Genomic DNA, 24,195 nt, shown 5'->3' on the forward strand with positions numbered 1-24,195 from the left:
CACGGGAATGTAATTTCTTTGAGACCAAGCGTTAGATGGAAATCGTCCATACTTGGAAGGACTGCCTATAACAGTGTGTAGTTGACCGCACTTTACCGGCATTTTGATAGGGAATTTTTGCAAATTTATGGTTGGTCTTTTACATATTTTATCATATTTATTATATATAAACTCATCATAGATACCAGGACTAAATTTAGTATATACGCCAGACGCGCGTTTCGTCTACAAAAGACTCATCAGTGACGCTCGAATCCAAAAAAGTTCAAAAGGCCAAATAATTTACGAAGTTGAAGAGCATTGAGGACCAAAATTCCTAAACGTTTTGCCAAATACAGCTCAGGTAATCTATGCCTGAGGTAGAAAAGCCTTAGTATTTCAAAAAATTCAAAAATTTGTAAACAGTAATTTTATAAATATAACCATATCAATGACAATTCATGTCAGCACAAAAAGTGCTGACAACTGGGCTTGTGATACCCTCGGGGAAATAAATCTCCACCAGCAGTGGCATCGACCCAGTAGTTGTAAATAAACTCATCATAGATACCAGGACTAAATTTAGTATAAACGCCAGACGCGCGTTTCATCTACAAAAGACTCACCAGTGACGCTCGAATCCAAAAAAGTTAAAAAGGCCAAATAAAGTACGAAGTTTTTTATTTTTTCATAATGATAATTTTGGAACAGAACTCATCTACGATTATTTCACAAAAAGTATGATTGTTTGTCAACTTCTGTAATTACCGACATTTTTCACAATTTGTTACAGTTAACCCTTTTGAATAAAATCATCATAAATACCAGGGTTGAAATTTTGTATTTGCACTAGACGCGCGTTTCGCTTACAAAAGACTCATCAGTGATGCTCGAATTAAACAATATTAAAAATCATAAATGAAGTATGAAGTTGAAAAGCATTGAAGACCTAACATTTCTAAAAGTTTTGCCAAATACAGCTATGGTAATCTATTCCTGAGGTAGAGAATCCTTAGTATTTCAAAAATTCAAAAGTTTTGTAAACAGTTTATTTATAATTATGAACAAATCAATGATAACTCAAGTCAACACAGTGCCATCCTGTGATCATAACTTCCCTAACACCGTTTAACAGAAAGCTTCCAATACTCGTACACACATAGAATTGTTTGAGATTATTTGTAATAGCCTATTATTTACTAAGAACTATTTGAATTCGACTATTTTTTGCTTACGTTTTGTACCATATTTTACCGACATTGTAGACCATATACCATTGTACACTGCAGCGTCGGACATTTTGCTAAAAAGCATTAGTCACATTATACTAACGATGATTGAAAAATTGTTCAATATTCTTAAATCAGGTACATGTTCATATACATGATATAGAAACACAAAATAATATGTAACTGATATCTTTTTCATTCCCGATCATATTAGTTACACAGTGCAGTTGTCCTAATACGAGAATTTTCCGGGTGAATAAAATTCATTTCGATTGAGGCGAAGCCCAAACTATTATGAAATTTACTGACCCGAATAATTCCGTATAAGGACAATTGCACACTGTGTAAAGAATTTATCCTGATTTTGTTATATTGCATTTTATCATAATCAAATTCAATTGTAAGGACAATATCAACCAAACATATTTAGATATTTAATCTAAAACTGTGAAAAATGAAAAATATTAGAACTATAAAACACCTAAAAAATCTTATAATTAGGTCAATGGTTTAAGGGAGATAATTCCAATTGACATAATAAAAAGTACTAAAGATAAGGACAAAATCAGCCAATCGAATTGTGAGAAATTGCTCTAAATCCGGTTAATATCTGATCTATATCAACAAGTTAAAAATTGGAAATAATAAATTGTACAATAATGTTATATTAAACTGTTATGTATGACTGACACTACCACATAACTATTTAAAACTGTTAAAAGCCCGTTCTGCATCACTTTGAAGTCGATTAACTTGCTTCATTACTGCCTTGTCAGCTTCCGGAACATGTGAACCTCCACAATAATGATTTGTTATCTCACTAATTACGTTATTGTAAGGGTCCACTGGATCAAGTATGTATGGTTTTGATCTAAAACAAATAAAAAAGTATTCATAATAGTTATTTATTGTTTTCTATTGCATACTAGTAGCTTAAACATTTAATCATATTGTGTCATTATTATACTATATAGTATTTAAAATGACTTTAGACTAGTTACATTGTGTGTATCTAGTGTAGAGATAAAAGGAATAAAAAGCATACACCTAAGAAAGGGAAAAAAGATATCATGACAAAAAGAGGTACTAAGGAAAGGAACAAAACAAGCCACACAGTTCTACAACAATAGACCGAAAACTAAAGGTTCAGTATCTCGAATGTAAACTTGGAGTGATACAGGTACACTGGAAAGGTCTGCAATTCTTGTTCAAATACCAACTGTCCGTCATAGTCCTGTTAAAATATGTTGTTGAAAAATTGCGATAAGTGTCTCTTGTCTTATCCTTGAAAATCAAAAGATCATATTTCTAAACAATCGCTCTTGTAAATTTTCTTTAACTCTAAGATGAGGAAATATGTGGACCGTTTTTGAATGGTTTTTTATCTTGCGTTGGTCGTTCTTTTGTCAATGTGATTTTCGACTGTTCCTCCAATTTTGTTTTTCATTAACACTTAACTATTCCTATAATGACGGGTTTTTTTACACAAAACACCATTTCTATTTCATGGTTGATTCCAACACTTCAAATGTTACAGTTGCAATACATATACTTACGAAATATCATGTAGATAATCTGCTGGTTCATAATACGTGGACCAGGATACACGTATTTTTCCGAAGTTTCTTAGGTGTTCGAAGACCTTCTTTGATATTTTTTCTTCTGAATCAGAATCTGGTTTTTCGAGATCTTCCCAGGATCGAATAACAAGCAGTTCAACTGCAATCGACTTAATGATTGTGTGCTGTAAATAAAAAAAAAAATTTCAAGTACACACCTGCATTAAGAGTATGATAATTTATTGACGAAAAGCCAAGACGAAAAAAGGACAACTTTATAAACTTTCGAAGATCCACATACAAAACTTTTGATGACCTTAGATGTTCTAGAAGGAAAAGCAAATACTAACAGAACAAGCCCTTGTTTTACAAAAACAATATCGTTCTATACTAGATTTGATAGTAAGACATGAACAGTATAGTAGTGTAACTACGAGCCGTACAGGCATAAACACATAATATATAATGTGACGTTACTGAAGTTCCAAAAATGACTAGAAATTTTAAAGTCAAAAATGTTACCGAAGGAAAGCTGCACTCGTGTGTTGCTAACCACTTACATGTATATATCCCGTGGCTTCGTATTTTTTCAAACGGACAATTTCAGTGACATTCTGAAAGACAATTTACCACAATCTCGTATTATAATGATTGGTCAGTTTTAATTATTAATTAAAAAAATTTGGATGTCCATAGAAAAATTACTGATATTACGAAGGGGCAATGTCCTGGTAGGAAACCTATTATTTTAGTATTAATTTGGTATTTGATACTCTGTACCATATCGAGAGATACTCATATATCGATGACATCCCTACTTTTAACCATTTAATCCTCCAGTATTAACTCCTTCTATCATTTTGAACAAATTGTAAAGAGATTGAATTCCGATAGTTCAGACGTTTTTGGTCTTAATTTATTCTGTTGACCTGCACATTAAAATATATTGTCCTCTTCAACAAAACAATCGAATGCAATTGAAGAGTATGCAAACCTACTTGCATAACATAGCTTGCATGGCTACTAGTACTGTGAGGAAGTAACGAGATATCGCAATATCTTGCTCAGTAGAAAAATATGACGCTGACATCAATGGTTTGATGGGGACAAATTTAGGGTATAGGGGATAAGTACTAGTATGTCAAATTGTCAATCAATCATTTACCAGCAGTAACGTACCCTCTTACAATTTGTTTCAGGTTTACCTATCCTAATTGATACGTTACGCTCACAGTATAGTACTCATGACACAAAAACAAAATGCTCTTTTTTCCTTTTCATTTTTAGCTATGGCGTTGTCAGTTTATTTTCGATTTATGAGTTTGACTGTCCCTCTGGTATCTTTCGTCCTTCATTTAGCAATTAAACGGAAAACATAGTGGAATCGACATTTCATATTAAGCTTTATGGTTTACACCACAAATTTGTTGATCGATAAAAGATAGCTGTGTCTCAAATTTAAAGCGAAATAATTTCGCATTTTTTAAAAGATCTTTTGATACCAGATTAGGCTAGCTGTCTAATCCATCATTCTACCGATTATTTCCTATTCCAGATTGAGACGTTTTCGCATTTCGAATGTTATATGCATAGCAAAGGTTATTCAATGTAGGGTACAGTCCGAAAAACAAAAGAACGATTGGCTTATATAAAAAAGTGTATTGCATCTAGAATCTAATTAATAAATACATAAATCTACATGTAAAATTGAGAATGGAAATGGGGAATGTACCAAAGAGACAACAACCCGACCATAGAAAAAAACAACAGCAGAATGTCACCAACAGGTCTTCAATGTAGCTAGAAATTCCCGCACCCGGAGGCGTCCTTCAGCTGGCCCCTAAACAAATATATACTAGTTCAGTGATAATGAACGCCATACTAATTTCCAAATTGTACACAAGAAACTAAAATTAAAATAATACAAGACTAACAAAGGCCAGAGGCTCCTGACTTGGGACAGGCGCAAAAATGCGGCGGGGTTAAACATGTTTGTGAGATCTCAACCCTCCCCCTATACCTCTAGCCAATGTAGAAAAGTAAACACATAACAATACGCACATTAAAATTCAGTTCAAGAGAAGTCCGAGTTTGATGTCAGAAGATGTAACCAAAGAAAATAAACAAAATGACAATAAAACATAAATAACAACAGACTACTAGCAGTTAACTGACATGCCAGCTCCAGACTTCAATTAAACTGACTGAAAGATTATGATTCCATCATATGAACATCAGGCACAATCCTTCCTGTTAGGGGTTTAGTATCATACCATCATAACATATACATTGTATTAGAAGAACATAACCCGTGTCATGCCAAGAACTGGTTTTTGAATAAATGTATTTAGTTCCGATGCAAAGACCCTATAAGTGAATCAATATTAACGCCAAAATATGCAATCTTTAATGACCTGACAACAGTATCGAAAATATATCCCTTCTTAATAAGTCTATTCAAAGGTTTTGTTAGTTTTTGAGGTGAAAACTGACACCTTTGTGCTTTATAAAGAATATTTTATGTGATATATAAATGTGCTTTTTGGTTTTTGCTAATTGTGTGCTTATAAACTTTATAAACCTGTAAACACCTGCAGCAACTCACACTTAGATCAACTATAAATCATTTTAAGACGTTGTCTTATACTAAATATGATGATTACTATGATGATTATTTTCATTTTTCAGCAATTGCATTTACATATTTTTTGGTAAAAGTCGGTATACCAACATAACAACACAAAATCGGGCCAGACAAGAAGACATTATGATTTACTTATGTAAAAGTGTGCAATTGTATTTACTTTGATTTTTTTTTCTTTATTGTGCTTCAAAAATCTACCTGCATATACCAGAAAATGTTTAGAAAGCTGTTCACTATATAACTTACATCATTCGTTTTAATCCAGTACTTAATCAGCCTTATAACTCTTTTTATTTTCTCCTTGTGGTTTCCAATAAATTTTATTTGAAGTGGTCTCAAGCATCTGTTGTAATATCCTCTTTCTGTATCACCAGTTTTACTCATTTCAGCATGTATCGACTTAATTTCATCATCATTTAAATTGCTGGCTATGAAATTGACAAACAAAATATCTTTACTCCGGCAAAATATACAGGGGTTGATTAAAATGCATAGGACAGTATGAAGTAATACATGTCTGAATATTTTTTACATTTGAATAACATTCTATATTTGAGATCGTGTAACCCATAGTAATTGTTTATTTTCGAGTTTATTAACATAATGTTACTTTAATACAACTTTACATTGGTGGATACATGTAAGCAGAATTAAGAATGGAAATAGGGAATGTGTCAAAGAGACAACAACCTGACCAAAGAGCAGAACACAGCCGAAGGCTACAAAAGGGTCTTCAACAAAGCAACCCGCACCCAGAGGCGTGCTTCATCAGACCCTTTAATAAAAATGTGTACTATTTCAGTGATAATGGTCTTCATACTTAATTCTGAGATATATAAATGAACAAAAATCAAAAATCATACAAGCCTAACAAGGCAAGAGGCAACTGACCTTGGACAGGCACAGAATGCTGCGGGTTAAACATGTTTTGTGAGATCGTAACCCCTCCCCATATACCTCTTGCCAATGTAGAAAAACTAACACACAGCAGTACGCATAGTAAAAAATAGTTCAAAAGAAGATGTCCGATGTCAGAATAGGTAACAAAAGAAACTAAGCAAAATGACTATCAAACCCTAAAATTCTTCAATTCATCACTCATGTTTTATAATTTGAGTTTATTTTAAGTTATACATGAATATGTAACAATTACTTCTTTAAAATGAAAGGAATACCCTACAATTTCGCAAATAACGCTAGTAGGAAACAATGTTGTGGCCTTTTTTTTTTGCTTTTGTTTTCATGTTCAAGACCGGCTATTTAGTTGGTTGTTTTTAAATTTTTTATTTAAGGTCACAACTTTTTTTGAATTTTGGGTCAACAATGCCCTTTAACTTTGTATTTGTTTAGCTTTATAACTAATTTGATCTGAGCGTCACTGATGAGTCTTATGTAGACGAAACTCGCGTTTGGCGTATCAAATTATAAGACTGATACCTTTGATAACTATTTACACCACTGGGTCGATGCCACCAGCCTCATAGTCAGCACTTCGGTGTGGACATGAATAACAAATATTTGGTTAATTTTATAAATTTCCTGTTTACAGGAATATGGTTTTTAGCACACCTGGCCCTCTCATCACTTCGCGTCCGTCGTCGTCCGTAGTCTGTCGTCTGTCGTCCGTCGTATGTCGTCCGTTGTTAACTTTTACGAAAATCTTCCTCTCTGAAAATACTGGGCCAAATTTGATAAAACATGGCCACAATCATCATTGTGGTATCTTGTTTACAAAATGTGTGTGGTGATCAGGCCAACCAACCAAGATGGCCGCCATGACTAAAAATAGAACATAGGGGTAAAAAGTAGATTTTGGCTTATAACTCTTAAACCAAAGCATTTAGAGTAAATCTGACAGTGGTAAAATTGTTAAGCAAGTCAGCATCTATCTGCTCTGAACTTTTCAGATGAATCGGACAACCGGTTGTTGGGTTGCTGCCCCTGAATTGGTAATTTTAAGGACATTTTGCTGTTTTAGGTTATTATCTTGAATATAATAAAGATAGAGATGACATTTAACAGCAATAATGTTCATGAAAGTAAGATCTACAAATAAGTAAACATGACCAAAATGGTCAGTTGACCCTTTAAGAGCTTTTAACGCTGAAACCAAAGCATTTAGAGCAAATCCTACATGTACTACTAATTTTTTTGTTAAGAAATTTTGCCGTTTTTTGTTAATATCTTGAATACTATTATAAATAGAGATAAACTGTGAACAGCAATAATGTTCAGCAAAGTAAGATCTAAAAATAAGTCAACATGTTCAAAATGTTTAATTGACCCCTTAAGGAGTTATTGCCCTTGATAGTCAATTTTTAACAATTTTCATTAATTTGGTAAATTTTTGTAAATTTTTACAAAATATTTTTCTCTGTATATAAAAGGCCAAGTTTATTATAGATAGAGAAAATTGTAAGTAGCTAGATTGTTCAGTAAAGTAAGATCTACAAACACATCACCATCTCCAAAACACAATTTTGTCATGAATACATCTGTGCCCTTTGTTTAATATGCACATAGACCAAGGTGAGTAACACAGGCTCTTTAGAGCCTCTAGTTTTGAAATACTAAGGATGTTCTTATCCAAGGCACAGATTACCTTAGCCGTATTTGGCACAACTTTTTTGGAATTTTGGTTCCTCAATGCTCTTCAACTTTGTACTTGTTTGGCTTTATAACTTTTTTGATCTGGGCGTCACTGATGAGTCTTATGCAAAAGAAGCGCGCATCTGGCGTATTACATTATAAGCCTGGTACCTTTGATAACTATTCTATCTACTGAGGACGCAATTTCATTAGCGTTGATATTTGTTTAATATACCAATCCCCGGATGCGAAAAGTGCAAGTATTCTATATTCGCTGTTTAAAACGTCAAAAGTATATCCAAATTGTGTTGGGTTTAATATAAACTAATGCGACATTTTCTCGTTCTCGGTCTTGTCCATCTAATAGTGGAGTGACAAATCAGAAAAAGTCGCTTATTTAAACAGTTAAATGGACCGATATACCTCACGGAGTAAACATTATACTTTTGAGCTCAGTCGTAGAGTTTTACCACGGTGCATTTTTTTGTTGAATTGCGAATGTATATTTTTTCATTTTCAAACATTGGAACGCTTTTAATCAATTCTCACGAATGAAGATATCATTACAAGGTTGTTATCAGATGAAAGAGTAGTGTATCAACTTTTATTGACATCAGACTTTCCTATCGTATGATCATATACAATAAGTGAATTGGACGATTTTAAATATGTGTGACATGTTCTTCTACTCTTTGTCATGTTTGCCTTTCTGTAAACCTAAAGAAGGTCCGCCTAGATGTACCGAACCATGCAGTCAACCAATATATGTGACGTTGCTGATATGGCTCGGGTATTGCTACGATCACTTACACGCGACATTGTAAAGCAACCAGTGTTTTCAAAATGATCAAACAAGTAATTCCTTTTTGGACAAGCTTCCGTAAAAGACATTCCGTAAAAGACATTCCGACCGAAAAACAGTTCATGTCGCCGATGTATATCGGCCAATCATAGACGCAAAACCTGCTGACATGGCCACAGTGTATACGACAATGCTGAAATGCCTAGAAATGTCAAAGGCCGTATGCCAGAATAACCAAATGCAGACTTTTGATCAATAGCTTCATGCCATTACCCATCAAGTAAAGTTATCTTTGCCTCAGATTTTTCACTCGCACGATGTGAGACTAGGCAGATCCAACATGGTTTCGTGTAACATTTAAGCAATAGGCAAAATATGGGTTTCGTGATTTGTTGACCGATTCAGGTGCATACGCAGGATGTACTGTAGATCAGATACCTTTAGGCAAATAGTTAAACCACGGTGTTAGAGCTTACACACTAGCGAATAAAACTGTAATGGCACTATGGTTTATGATTTTTTTCAGTGGTGTTAACATAGACAAATAATTCTGGGAAACAATGCTGAATTGTCATGATGCATGCAGTGACCTTAATACAAACGTAGTAGATCTCTCTGAATTTTTAAGTCTTTTTAGGGAACAGATTTTGAGTTTTGAGAGTTTTTTTAATATAGCAACTTCAACTTTAAAATTTTGGGAAATGTTTTTATGATCCGTAGAAGTTATGCTTATGAATGCCAGAGCAGAACGGGATGGAGATGGGACTACACATCTCCAATCCGTGTCTTTTATGTTGCCATATTTCTTTATTGCAAACAAGACAAATTATGTCAGGTTGACACCATGGCATATGGAGTGATATGGCAACAGAAAAGTCTATAATAAAGGATTCGAAGGGAAGTGGCGGTAGAGAAGGGCTGATCACGCTAAAATCTGCTCTTCTGTGATGTACTTTTACTAGGCACACTCTTGCAAGGTGCGCTTCTGAGATGAGGAAAAGGTCTGGTGTTGCTCTGGGCTCATAAGAAAATCTAGAAGAGAATAGATCGACAGTGACGAAACGCAACGAGCAGCAAGTGAATGATCTCATTGTGCATGTTCAAAATAATATGACAGATCCATTCAACATTAAAGAATATCCCAAATCACTAATTAACATTGTGGCAGATTTTGCAAGGCTCAATCAGTACATGGTGATGGTCAGAGCTATCTAAGGATACTTCCGTAGTTAGACTTCTTCCTTCAGATGCGTCTTTTAGAAAACCCATGTTTAGAGTTTCCTTCCAAGTGTACGTTTGGGTGAATGCCAATATCGCCAAACCACCAAACCACCACCCAGATCACCTCTAGAATATGGATAGACAATGGGGAATAGCTCCATAGTTCCAGTATATTTTGAAGGGCCAATATCTTCTGATTATTTACAGGACCTTGTTTTCAGATGTAAAGGCAAAACTATGTGTGACAAATCGTGTGTATGTTTTCAACAAAACTTGTCATGCACAAACATTTGTGGTTTTCAGCCCAGTGTTGATTGTAAAATCCAGCTTACTCGTGGACTGTTTTAGGAGATTGCAACGATGAGTATGAGGATTTAAGTATGTATTCTTAAGCCCAATATTTCAAGTATTGGCTACTAGTGTCTTTTTTCTCTCTTGAAAATTCCGATTAAAATAATTTAAAAAAAAAAAAAAAAAAAAAAAAAAAAAATTTAAATAATATAAAAACAAATACCAGTGATCTCCGACCTTGACGTGGTTGGTAGGCTTGTACCAACTGGATACTTTATCGAATATTTTAGAAGTATAACATGACACCGAATCGATACATTTTTGTGTTAACTTTCCAGTACTTTTCAAATGGACAATGCATAATGATGTCAAATAATACTGAAATATACACAAATATCTTCATTTTTATCATAATCTCTGTGTATCGTGTTGTTACGGTATATATCGGGCTTAAAGATCGGTAAAGGTCAGAGGTCTGTTCTTGATTTTATTGTTTGCGTTGTTTAATAAAAATGGGGACACACATTTTCAAAACGCTTTTCTAATATGATGTGTTTCTTTCGCTTTGTGAATAAACCCATGCTCTAAATCCAAAAAAAAATATTCTATTCATGCGTATATTGACTACTGCAGAATAATGAATTTTATCAAATTCAAATGTTGCACATGTTGTTACTAATTCATTTATCATGACTGTTATGAGTTGCAATTCGAAGTTGACATATTTGACCTAGATACGACAACCGTTTATGCTGGCTGTTCATGTTCATGATGGCTGTTCATTACTCCTCCCTTTAAAAAAAATCACATTGCCAGTCGTTTGTTTGTTTACAAACAAAAAGGGAGGTTCATGGAAGAGCCTTCATATACGCTTTACACATTGGACATATAAATTACCTTACTTGTCCTAATCAGAATCGAAATAATTGATACAAGCTATATTTTTTTGTAGTTTTAACATGGGAAGGCATTATATTCGTGTTATTTTAGCCCTCACTATTGCTCGGGCAAAGATAATCACGAATATAATGCCTACCCATGTTAAATCTACAATAAAGTAACGCTCGCACCAATTATTTTTTAATTACTCTCGCACTGGTTGACTTATTATCATAAGCTATCGTGATCATGCTATCATTTATACATCAAGACTATTTTTTATAGCTACATTCTTTTGGGTTTAAAAAAGTAATAATGAAATTCATCATTTGTTTCCATCGAACCATTGATTTGGTGTTAACTATACGGTACTTACATCTCCCTTGTTCTTTATGGCTTGTTTACAAAACTTTCCAAAAAAGGATCTTTATATGTTGTCATATATTATTGCAAAGCAGAATTTTAAATATAATTGTTTTTTATCGATAAATTGTATAGATAAAAATAATCTTAATCATTTTCTTCCATGTTTGATGTTGGGGTACACATCACTAATGTTTGTCAAAATGGCATAAATATTTACAAGCTGAATTTATGCAAAATCCTAAGAGCATGCTTGTGTACTTATGTAGACGAAACGCGCGTCTGGCGTACTAAATTATAATCCTGGTACCTTTGATAACTACTTCCATAGAATAGGGAGCATCGAGAAATTGTCCAAAATGTCAAAAAATTGCGATTTTTTAAAATTCTACCTTTTGACTTTTGACCACAGTTATAAAAAAAAATCTACACCCCTTTGGCATTCTACAACATGCCTTAATCAAGGGTATTATATCTATCTTCAAAATAAGACCAAAATTAGACGTGAAGTATTTCGGTCGATTAAATTTTTGATTTATCTTACTTGTGAGCTATTGATATATATTTCAAAACAAAACTTTGTATACACGGAACAACTTATTTACGCCATAACCATCTTACGGTTAGGTCTATATTAGATTTCAAGGTCATTTATTATAAAAGTTGAATTTTTTTTAGTAAGGTGATATTTACAATTTGTATGTATGACTTCATATGTATAGTGAAACATAAGTGGTGCTATTGTTTATAAATCGTGCATAAAACTAGTTATCTCTAGAATCAAACTTTTCTGAAATTTATAATGAAATAAAAATAAAGTGCAGTTTGAACATAATAAAAACATTTCTATTTTCACTGCACAAAAAAAAAAACCAAGGAATGTAGGGTATGTTATCTCTTTAAATCAGGTATTTATTCTAAAATCATTATGATCATTCTACTTTTGGTAACAAACAGCTTAATCTGCATAACTAGATTACTACTCGTGTGTCATGGTAACGTAATGTAGGACTACCTCAAAAATATAAAATGGTCAAGTGACAGTAAACAAGCTGTCGCAGATTTTCTGCAATGTACAATTTTGTCTCATTTAACTAGGTTCATCAACTTTGTTATCGGTAAATCGACCATTCTATAATATAGTAAAAAGCGTTCAAAATCGACACCTTTATGATGCGATGACGTTACCCTTATTTCGACATGTTGTGGTATTATAAATGTATAAAGCGACACATTAAAGAACAATTGACCCTTTTTAAAACGCTTTTCTTTATTTAATCGGTAATATTTCAGAAAATATCGACTTTCAGTTAAAGATCAACGAACCAAAGTATGTAAAACATTTACCAAAATCTGCGACAGAGCCCTTTTTCTGTAACTTGACCTTGAACACGTGTATGGTATAGATAATATGCAGAAAATACCTACGATCTTTTGTAATATTGAGAATTGGCATAATATCAACCTCTTGCAATGACCCATCAATTAAAATATGAGTGTTGTGAGCCCATGTCGTGTTTTGCCATCTTTTAACCGTGAACTTGGACCTAGAAGAAGAACGGGAAAACATAGAAAATTTACGAAGATCAACCATTTATTGTATAGTATAAAAATATTTGTAACTAAGAATATGTTGAAATTTTCTGTTTGTGATCTGATGGTGTTTTCTTTGGAAGTTTATTTGAATAAATACATAAATTTGGAGTATGACACAATATGAAGATAATTTGCAATAGTATTAAAATTAATTTTAAAAAATTGTCTTAAGGTCAACAACTAATATTGAAACTAAACAAACAGATATCAATCATATGTTTTGTAAAACCTAATTTATTAGGAACTATGACTCTTAAAATACGACATTAGTTACGGAATAAACAATTTCAAACATTCATAAAGTAGTACCATACATCACCTCTAGGTTTTGGTGGGGTTGGTGTTGCTAAGTCTGTAGTTTCTGTGTTGTGTATTGTTGACGTTTTCAGCATTAGGGTGTTAATTGTATTCATATATAAATAAATTTTGTGTATTTACTGTCTTCTGATTGGTTAAAATTATTAGTTCTATTTTCAATGTTGTCAATTTTGATGGCGACACGCCCACTCTGACGTTGTGTATTCATACGCCAACATGTGTGTACGTTGTTATTGTCAAGATAAATAATATAAAAAGTTCTTTGAGCCTTATTTTTGATAGAAATTTATTTATAATGAATGGCAATAATTTATTTTGATTTTATTGAACCATAAAACTAATTTTTGACTCTTCACATTTTACATAATCCGCTTCGCGGATTATTCAATGTAAAGAGTCAAAAATTAGTTTTATTATTACTTTAATTAAACAGTATAGCTTAATTATGCTCACTTAAGAAGACTCTGAATTGCATCTTTCATTCCGGCCATTTTCTGCTTAAGAGCTTCTACAGTGGTGATGTCGGATATTGGAAATATAAGATCCACATCTGAAAGCCCACGAACTGCAGTTCCTTTCCCGATGGATCCTCCCTTAAAGATTAAAATGAACATTGTGCAAAAAACTGGAAATTACAAAAACGCAAGCTTGATTGATCTACAGACATAAAACTGTTTACAAAACTTTTCAACCTTTTGAAATACTCAGGCTTTTCTATCTCAGAATATATTACCTTAGCTTTATTGGCAAAACTTTTCCGAATTTTTGTTCCTCAGTGCTCTTCAACTTCATACTTTATTTGGCCTTTTCAACTTTGTTGGATTCGATCGTCACTGATGAGTCTTTTGTAGACGAATCGCGCATTTGGAGTAGGTGCACAATTTAATCCTGGTATCTATGATGAGCTTATTTTGTTATAGAACTGTAACACATACTTTATTTAAAAATAAATCTGTTATAAAATGCGTTCTTTTCCCAACGAGTACAGCTTGTTAGATCCACATACTGCTTGTTAAAAGCACCGATTTTAGGACTGATCTTGCCGGATACTATTTATTTGAGAAATGTGAACTAACTTTTTAGTTTTTTCTATAATTCACAAATTGTATTGCAGATGTGATATTCTATGATGAGCTTATTTAGTAATAGAACTGTAACATATACTTTATTTGAAAATAAATCTGTTATAAAATACGTTCTTTTCCCAACGAGTACAGCTTGTTAGATCGACATATTGCTTGTTAAAAGCACCGATTTTAGGACTGATCTTGCCGGATACTATTTATTTGAGAAATGTGAACTAACTTTTTAGTTTTTTCTATAATTCACAAATTGTATTGCAGATGTGATATTCTATGATGAGCTTATTTAGTAATAGAACTGTAACATATACTTTATTTAAAAATAAATCTGTTATGAAATGCGTTCTTTTCCCAACGAGTACAGCTTGTTAGATCCACATATTGCTTGTTAAAAGCACCGATTTTAGGACTGATCTTGCCGGATACTATTTATTTGAGAAATGAGAACTAACTTTTTAGTTTTTTCTATAATTCACAAATTGCATTGCAGATGTGATATTCTATGATGAGCTTATTTAGTAATAGAACTGTAACATATACTTTATTTAAAAATAAATCTGTTATGAAATGCGTTCTTTTCCCAACGAGTACAGCTTGTTAGATCCACATATTGCTTGTTAAAAGCACCGATTGTAGGACTGATCTTGCCGGATACTATTTATTTGAGAAATGAGAACTAACTTTTTAGTTTTTTCTATAATTCACAAATTGTATTGCAGATGTGATATTTTAAGCAACACGACGGGTGCCACATATGGAGCAGGGTCTGCTTACCCTTCCGGAGCACCTGAGATCACCCCTAGTTTTTGGTGGGGTTCGTGTTGTTTATTCTTTAGTTTTTTATGTTGTGTCATGTTTACTATTGTTTTTCTGTTTGTTTTTTTTCATTTTTAGCCATGGCGTTGTCAGTTTGTTTAGATTTATGAGTTTGACTGTCCCTTTGGTATCTTTCGTCCCTCTTTAGGATAAGTTTTATTTATCTTCCTTGATTGAAAGTATTGCAATGATTAATTATCATGTAACGACGCATAACATTTCTTGATGAGTTGTTTCAAAAAACAACTGGGACATTAGTATAATTTAATTAATGAAAACATTCGGTTTACATTTTTTTCTACGAAGATTTCAACAGAAAACTAAATTATTAGACTATACCTTGATGGTACGCATCACTTTATAATCAAATTCACTAGACTTCAAGACCTTTGCTACTTCATCAATAGTCTTTCCACATTGTGTAAGATATTCGGCATCCGGATTCACAACGCGATCGATAAAACAAGAGAGGGATTCATCTGGTTCGATTCCTTTGAAATCCATTGGTCTGCAAAAAAAGCAAAACTGATTAATATACTGATTTTATCAACATGTCAGCATTGCAATTTAAGTATAAATTATGGTTTCAAATTATATGGGTTCGAATCCCGGCGAGGGAAGAACCAAAAATTTGCGAAAGCAAATGTACAGATCTAACATTGTTGGGTTGATTTTTAGACGAGTTGTATATACATTATGTACACAGCCATGTATCACCATCATTGATGGCGATCTGATGGATACATCTGTTGTATAGTTGTCACTGACTCAGACGTACTTATAAATATAATTATTTTCTGTGACTGTATATTACATTAATTTGTAGGATCCTTTACTACAGATAATTTAGCTGATCTGTAACAATAACATCTTCATGCCTTATATATCATGTACTGTAGTACGCCGCTAGATTAAAACTGACGAAGAAAGGTAACACACGGCCAGCGAAAGCTCTTTTTTTGAGAGCCCAGGTGGTCGTGTGGTTTAGCGGGACGGCTGCCGTGCAGGCGATTTGGTGTCACGATATCACAGTAGCATGGGTTCGAATCCCGGCGAGGGAAGAACCAAAAATTTGCAAAAGCAAATTTACAGATCTAACATTGTTGTGATGATGTTTAGACGAGTTGTATATATTTTTACTTATACAGATAACATATACCACATAAAACTTATACTACTGTAAAAGCAGGCGTCTTTATCAAATCTCATTGATTTTGAAACAAGAGTCAAATTGAAATTTGAAATCTGTATTGCTTATTTAGATTTGTATTTTGCATATGTTTCCCTAAAATTTACATGTCTTGCAATGAAATTAACATTGAACAGCCGCTTATCAATAAATGTTAATAACTCAAAGAGATCCAAAAATGCGTAGCTTCATACTTAACCACATTTAAAAATAAACGATAAACTATTTTTTATCAAATGCTTCCATCAAAATACTTCGTGTATTGTTAAGAGGTCAACAAAAAATTCTAGAAACTGTTGTATGTCTATTTTTTAACGTATGAGACGATATACTAACAACAGAACAAACAACCCACGCATTAAATTTTAGCAACCCGTACTCCTGAAAATTAGACAAATTAATTCCTTCAGTTCAAAGATTAATATAGATAAGATTGAGAATGGAAATGAGGAATGTGTCAAAGAGACAACAACCCGACCAAATAAAAAACAACAACAGAGGGTCACCAACAGGTCTTCAATGTAGCGAGAAACTCCCGCACCCGGAGGCGTCCCTCAGCTGGCCCCTAAACAAATATATACTAGTCCAGTGAAAATGAACACCATACTAATTTCCAAATTGTACACAAGAAACTAAAATTAAAATAATACAAGACTAACAAAGGCTAGAGTCTCCTGACTTGGGACAGGCGCAAAAATGCGGCGGGGTTAAACATGTTTGTGAGATCTCAACCCTCCCCCTATACCTCTAACCAATGTAGAAAAGTAAACGCATAACAATACGCACATTAGAATTCAGTTCAAGAGAAGTCCGAGTCTGATGTCAGAAGATGTAACCAAAGAAAATAAACAAAATGACAATAATACATAAATAACAACAGACTACTAGCAGTTAACTGACATGCCAGCTCCAGACTTCAATTAAACTGACTGAAAGATTATGATTTCATCATATGAACATCAGGCACAATCCTTCCCGTTAGGGGTTTAGTATCATACCATCATAACATATATGAGAAGAACATAACCCGTGTCATGCCAACAACTGTTTTTAGAATAAATGTGTTTAGTTCCGATGCAAAGACCTTATCAGTGACTCAATATTAACGCCAAAATATGCAATCTTTAATGACTTGACAACAGTATCGTAATTATATCCCTTCTTAATAAGTCTATTCAAAGGTTTTGTAAGTTTCTGAGGTGAATACTGACACCTTTGTGCTTTATAAAGAATATTTCCATAAAAAATTGGATGTGAAATACCTGAACGTATTAGAAGTCTGCATGTTGAGCTATATTTACGAATGATGTCTTTATACCGATGATAAAATTTAGTAAATGTTTTGACTAGTTTGTGATATCGAAAACCCTGGTGTAATAATTTTTCAGTAATACATAAATTTCTCTCGTTAAAATCTAAAACATTGTTACATACACGAGCGAATCGTACAAGTTGAGATATATATATATCCATAAACACATTTAAGGTGGCTCGGTTGTCTTCCTCCATCTTGGATTTTGAAGAAGCATATAACTTTGGTCTAGATATTTAATGAAATGTGCCAATTTTGAGAGTTGTATGTAGTTTATGTAAAAGACTTTCGAAATAAATATATAGAATTGTGTGTTTTATCATAATTACAGCTGTAATTTCTCCAAAACACCTTGTGTGTGTTTGATTAGATTTTTTAACTTTGCCAAATAAAGGGAGATAACTTAGATAAAGTAATTTTTATAATAGAAAGTGTAAGGATTTACCTGTTTTGATATGTAGCAAAAAAATAAGTTCGGTGACCCCACTTTTTTCTTTTTCTTATCTGAAAGCATGTTATACGAGCAATTTTCTCACATTTTATCTTAAAGTTCTAACAGTACGCTTTCTTTTTATCACACAAAATTTGATTTTCCATGCATAATCTGTACAAAATCTGACTTTTTTGCACAACCTGTAGCGTTAAAAAAAAGTCCGGTGACCCATACTTTTTAATATAATTTTGAAAACAAGCACGATAAAACATCATTTTGACAAGCTTTTAAAAAATTCTATCAATTCTAATTAAGACACCCTAGCCACCTTAAGATAGATAGATTTAATATTTAAGTCTTGGAATCTAGTTGAAGAAAATCAAGGAAATGTGAAAAAGTCAAAAACTCTACCATATTGTTGAAAAAAGGGACGATTATGTGCTTTTACTCAAAATTCTTAGCTAGTAAGATAAAAGAAATTTGCCTTCACTATCTGTTTTATGACTGTATCATTTAAATGACACTTGCTTTTAATCCTTATCCTAGCTTACCTGTTCGGATGCAATGGAAAATGTCCACGTCACTTTTAAAAAAATCCAATTAATGTCACATCAATATTTCTGTGAATTTCAGAAAATCTACTTTCATTATCGTATTTATCAATAAAACCAAAAAAAGTTACTCCCCGTATCATTTCCCCAAAAAGTGAATATGATCGGAACATCTTATAATTGAAAATACACTTTTGATAGTAATTCAATTAAAATAACTTGACACAAGATGAACATGCATATTTCATCAACCTTTGAAAAAAAAACATTTGCAAATGATAAAGAGATTTTTAACGAATGATGCATCTGTCCTTGTTTGTTATGAACTACAAGAAGTCCTCAATTCGTGCCAAAATTTGACGTCAGATTTAAGTTTAAGAAACAGCTTCAATTTCGAAATTCTGCCGTTTAGAATATGATATCAGCATATGGCAGCAAAATATGATTAAAAAGATACGATATAAAACACAAATCAATATAACACGTAATGGGCAATATACATTTTTCAACAATAGTCCGTTGTATATTTAATCATGTTTGAGCACATGAAATGATAAACCTTGTTTCAATACAGGATATCAGAACTTTGTCTTATATCTTAATCTATCTGAGCAATTGAAATGAATAACTCTTTGCTTAGTGATGTATATGATGTATAAAGTTAAATCACAAAAAATCTGAACTGCGAGGAAAATTCAAAACGGAAAGTCCCTAATCAAAGGCAAAATCAAAAGTTCAAACAAATCACATTAATTGTTAACAACTGTCATGTTCTTGACTTGGTAAAATGATGTTTTTTGTAGAAATTGGTGGAATAAACCTTGTTTCATAACTAAATTAACCACTCACTTGTATGACAGTCGCATCAAATTCGATTATTTTGACAATGATGTGTAATCGATACAAACAGACATAACAGGTAAAATTGTCAAACCTAGGTGTATGTCAGATGTAACACTAGACTTCAATTGTACATTAAAACATCGATATCGAGTTACAAATCAGATATTTGATAGAAAATTATAGAGTAATACTTTACATGATCAATCTTATTATCTAAGACTTAAAATTTAAACAATAACTTGCCATTCAATTTCCAATCATAACGGGGGAGATGATATAGTATTTCAATAACAATTCATTAAATAAGCTTTGTCATGAATACATTTAGACTAACATCCTCGTAACTATTTATTTACTCTATGAAGCGCAGCAATTGTTTTTACTAAATTATAAGATTTATGAAAAAATAAAGTAAGTACAATACATGGACCAGAGACTTTTTTTTCAATATTTGAAATGAAATGAAAAGCAAATTATTTAATGATAGCTAATTGCTGCTTACCTGGTAAAATTTAGGAAAATGTATGTCACCGTTTCATTTACTTCTTGATATTTAAAGTCTAATTTCATTTTGTACCTACCACTACAGTATCAATTTGAGAAGTTCCTTGACATTCAATTAAAAATTCACTAGGTATTTTTTTGGGCAACAAAATCATAAATCCAAACTATTATGATTAATTGCTCACTTCCTTTTTTAAAAATAATTGTTAAAGAGTAGCACGTGATACAAATTCACTCGACCAGTATTTGATGTATTAGAAAATCACACAACAAAAGAACGGATTGAAGTGCTATAAATTGAAACTGCTTGAAAAACACAGATAGCTCTTGTGAGAACAAAAATATACAGATATAAGCCATACTGTATTCAAATGATTATATTTGGTGTGATGTATTAATATATAAATAGATAGATGATAGTATTAAATCGAGACAATGTATACGTTTAACGGTCAATCAACGCAAAACGCTGCATGTGTTTCCGGATTACGGAATAGCCGTCTTTATAAATGTAAATGAACCAATTTTGTTCGATATCAAAGTGTAACATTTTAGGTTTGGCGTACTCTGTTGATGCACCAGGTATAACTTCTTACAGAGATTATACGATTCTCGTATATATAATTTAACTTTGATTTATACTGTTATTCAACGCCCCGATTCTTTGTTAGTTTTTTTTTATTAGTTATTTTTTTTTTTGCTTTATCAGTTGTGTCATGTTTGATAACCATTTATTTCTAGTTGACCATAATGTACCATCAATTCATTTTGATTTGACAATTTGTAGAGCAGGTACTGGTCTTTTAGTATTTTCATAATCCTATCAAAATCACTACTTGTGAACTCATTACCGGAACTATTTTGAGACTTTGATAGAAAATATTCACAATTGATAGGAATGATGTTAGTGTCTAGTTGACCAAGCTTCACCAGCATGTTGTTAAATAATTTGTGCAAACTTATTATGGGACTTTGATCTAAGTTGTGTTTTTGACTATATGCACAATATAACTTCGGGAACACCACTCTTCTACGATCATACGGCACACAGTGACATATAAGACAGGATATTTTGTCGTCAAATATGTCGTTTCAGCATTTGTTTTACCTATCTTACGAACACAATAATACTCTGTGAACACAATTCCTCTGATAATATTTCAGAAAGCCTTCATACTCATAATTATGATAGAATTGCTTGAAATAATGTGTAGTTGTCCTTTTGAACTGATTTTCTGCAAAAGTTATTTGGATTTCACTGTTTTTGTCACTATTGTTTTATTACATATTTTATAGTATACTGCATCGGATATTTCACTACGGTAGTATCAGTTTTATTATATTAAATGTTGATTTAAGGTGGTAGACCTTGGTTCAGGGAGATAACTCTTTAAATCAGTTATGTGTTTGTTAAAGTCAAGTTTCATCAATGTTTTTCAAGCATTTACCTGAAACAGATTGGGAATAATCTATGTAACCTAGAAGCTTAGAATATATTTATGAAAACGGTTGACACAAACGTACTGATGATTTTAAGAGTTATTTCCCTTTACCTAGGTCTACCTCCTTAAATAATTGTTCAGCATTCTTTAATAAAGTTTATACAAAACAAACATACAAATGTATATATGTATTTGATACTTTGTATTTGTCTGTTTTATCTGTTTGTATAACAGCAGAATAACTATTAAAAGAAACAAGAAATCACAGTGCTTTAAGCTAATTAGATGTGTGTGCTTTGCACCATAACATTCTTATTCAAAACTTTTATCGTTACTGATGTGGCCACTCTGATCGACCAAGGCTACTGAAACGGTAGCTGTCGCTATGAAGTATTGTCACGTATTGTATCTGATGGCAACGTCAGTTATTCAATCTTATAAATCATGGTTATCTGGTGACACTCTTGATAAAGAATATATGGGAAAATATTAGACAAAGCATTCAACAAACACGCATTGTCATACAGTTGAAGTGCATTCCGTAAAAGTCAATAAAATAACAACAACAATGTGTCCTAAGTACACGGATGCCCCATCCGCACTTTCATTTTCTATGTTCAGTAGACCGTGAAAATGGGATAAATCTCTAATTTGGCATTAAAATTGAAAAGATTATATCATAGGGAACATGTTTACTAAGTTTCAAGTTGATTGGACTTCAACTTCATCAAAAACTAACTCGACCAAACACTTTAACCTGAAGCGGGACAGACGGACGGACGAACGAACGAACGAACAGACGGACGAACGGACGGACGCACAGACCAGAGAGAATAATGCGCATAAATTGGGCATAATAAAATAACTGAAGAATCGCAGATTGTTTACCTGCAGACATGAGCGCTCAATTGCAACTGTCGTCGTCAGCAAATTTGATCAATTACGTATGTGCCTTCAAGACAGCAAAGAAAATAATGGAACTGAAACAAACAGATTTGTAACACTTAAGGTACAGTACCAAAAATAAAAAACGTGTGTATGCATAAATGTTACAAGAAAAGAACAAACAAACCTGTCTATGTGATAAGTGAATAAGTTGAAGAAAATAACAGATTAAAGTGACAGGTGAGGAACATTAACTACAGAGGAGACTTTAACAAACGCGACAAGACTGAATGATTATGGAAAAAAGCTATACTGAATCAGGGTTTTGGCTAAGGAACGCAATACAAGGGCGATTTTTAATGAAATAACATAATAAAGACCATTTACCATCGGAAAATATCCAGGAATGTAGGCGTCAAGAATGTTAAAAGAAAATATTTTCAAAGATAGGAAAAATTGCATTTCTTTCAATACAGACACCATGATGATACGTTGTCGTCTGGTATACCAGTTGTCGCATGATCTTCAGATTTGGTAAACAGCTTAGAATATCGTCCTATATCTATAGGATACTTCGATAGATCTAGCTGTTTCATCACGGACGATAAAGCTCATCTGCATACAATTACGATACTGTTGTCAAGTCATTAAAGATTGCATATTTTGGCGTTAATATTGAGTCACTGATAAGGTCTTTGCATCGGAACTAAACACATTTATTCTAAAATACAGTTGTTGGCATGACACGGGTTATGTTCTTCTCATATATGTTATGATGGTATGATACTAAACCCCTAACGGGAAGGATTGTGCCTGATGTTCATATGATGAAATCATAATCTTTCAGTCAGTTTAATTGAAGTCTGGAGCTGGCATGTCAGTTAACAGCTAGTAGTCTGTTGTTATTTATGTATTATTGTCATTTTGTTTATTTTCTTTGGTTACATCTTCTGACATCAGACTCGGATTTCTCTTGAACTGAATTTTAATGTGCGTATTGTTATGCGTTTACTTTACTACATTGGTTAGAGGTATAGGGGGAGGGTTGAGATCTCACAAACATGTTTAACCCCGCCGCATTTTTGCGCCTGTCCCAAGTCAGGAGCCTCTGGCCTTTGTTAGTCTTGTATTATTTTAATTTTAGTTTCTTGTGTACAATTTGGAAATTAGTATGGCGTTCATTATCACTGGACTAGTATATATTTGTTTAGGGGCCAGCTGAAGAACGCCTCCGGGTGCGGGAATTTCTCGCTACATTGAAGACCTGTTGGTGACCCTCTGCTGTTGTTGTTTTTTATTTGGTCGGGTTGTTGTCTCTTTGACACATTCCCCATTTCCATTCTCAATTTTATACGAACAATTCAGCACTAACACATTTAGAACTTTCATTTCTTTGAACAGCACTGCACTATTTTTTAAATATAACTTCAAAAAATATTAAACTATGTTTACCAATACTCATTTTTCCAGTAATTGAACTTAAAACCATACTCCTTCTGGAGTTACGATGAGCTTTGAGTTTTTAATCAAATGATGATCTCCGAGGAAAATTCAAAACGGAAAGTCACTTATCAAATGGAAAAACTAAAAGATAAAACACATCAAACAAATGCATAAATACTGTCATATTTCTGACTTGTATTATAGAAAAAAGTAAAATCACAAAAA

At 32.9% G+C, this 24,195-nt stretch overlaps 1 protein-coding gene across 1 annotated transcript; it reads right to left on the reverse strand.

The window, feature by feature from the left end:
- Positions 1-643: 643 nt before the first annotated feature.
- On the reverse strand, positions 644-19,758 carry LOC139529893 (2'-5'-oligoadenylate synthase 1-like). Its single transcript, XM_071325851.1, has 7 exons — positions 19,703-19,758; positions 15,708-15,876; positions 13,924-14,063; positions 12,985-13,103; positions 5,658-5,839; positions 2,765-2,952; positions 644-2,079 (listed from the first exon to the last, which is right to left on the reverse strand). The coding sequence occupies exons 1-7, from the start codon at positions 19,717-19,719 to the stop codon at positions 1,911-1,913; spliced, it is 984 nt and encodes a 327-aa protein (XP_071181952.1). The 5' UTR covers positions 19,720-19,758; the 3' UTR covers positions 644-1,910.
- Positions 19,759-24,195: the final 4,437 nt, after the last annotated feature.

The sequence above is a fragment of the Mytilus edulis genome, chromosome 1 (assembly GCF_963676685.1).
Source record: "Mytilus edulis chromosome 1, xbMytEdul2.2, whole genome shotgun sequence".
In the NCBI taxonomy this organism is placed as follows: Eukaryota; Metazoa; Mollusca; class Bivalvia; order Mytilida; family Mytilidae; genus Mytilus; species Mytilus edulis.

Bases quoted from the DNA above. Each gene is read 5' to 3' on its own strand.
- LOC139529893 (XM_071325851.1), bottom strand. The intron at 5,840-12,984 runs GTAGGTATTTTC...TCAATTTCATAG, and splicing joins TCTCAATATTACAAAAGATC to CCAGCAATTTAAATGATGAT. The intron at 2,953-5,657 runs GTAAGTTATATA...TTTTATTTACAG, and splicing joins ACTGGATTAAAACGAATGAT to CACACAATCATTAAGTCGAT.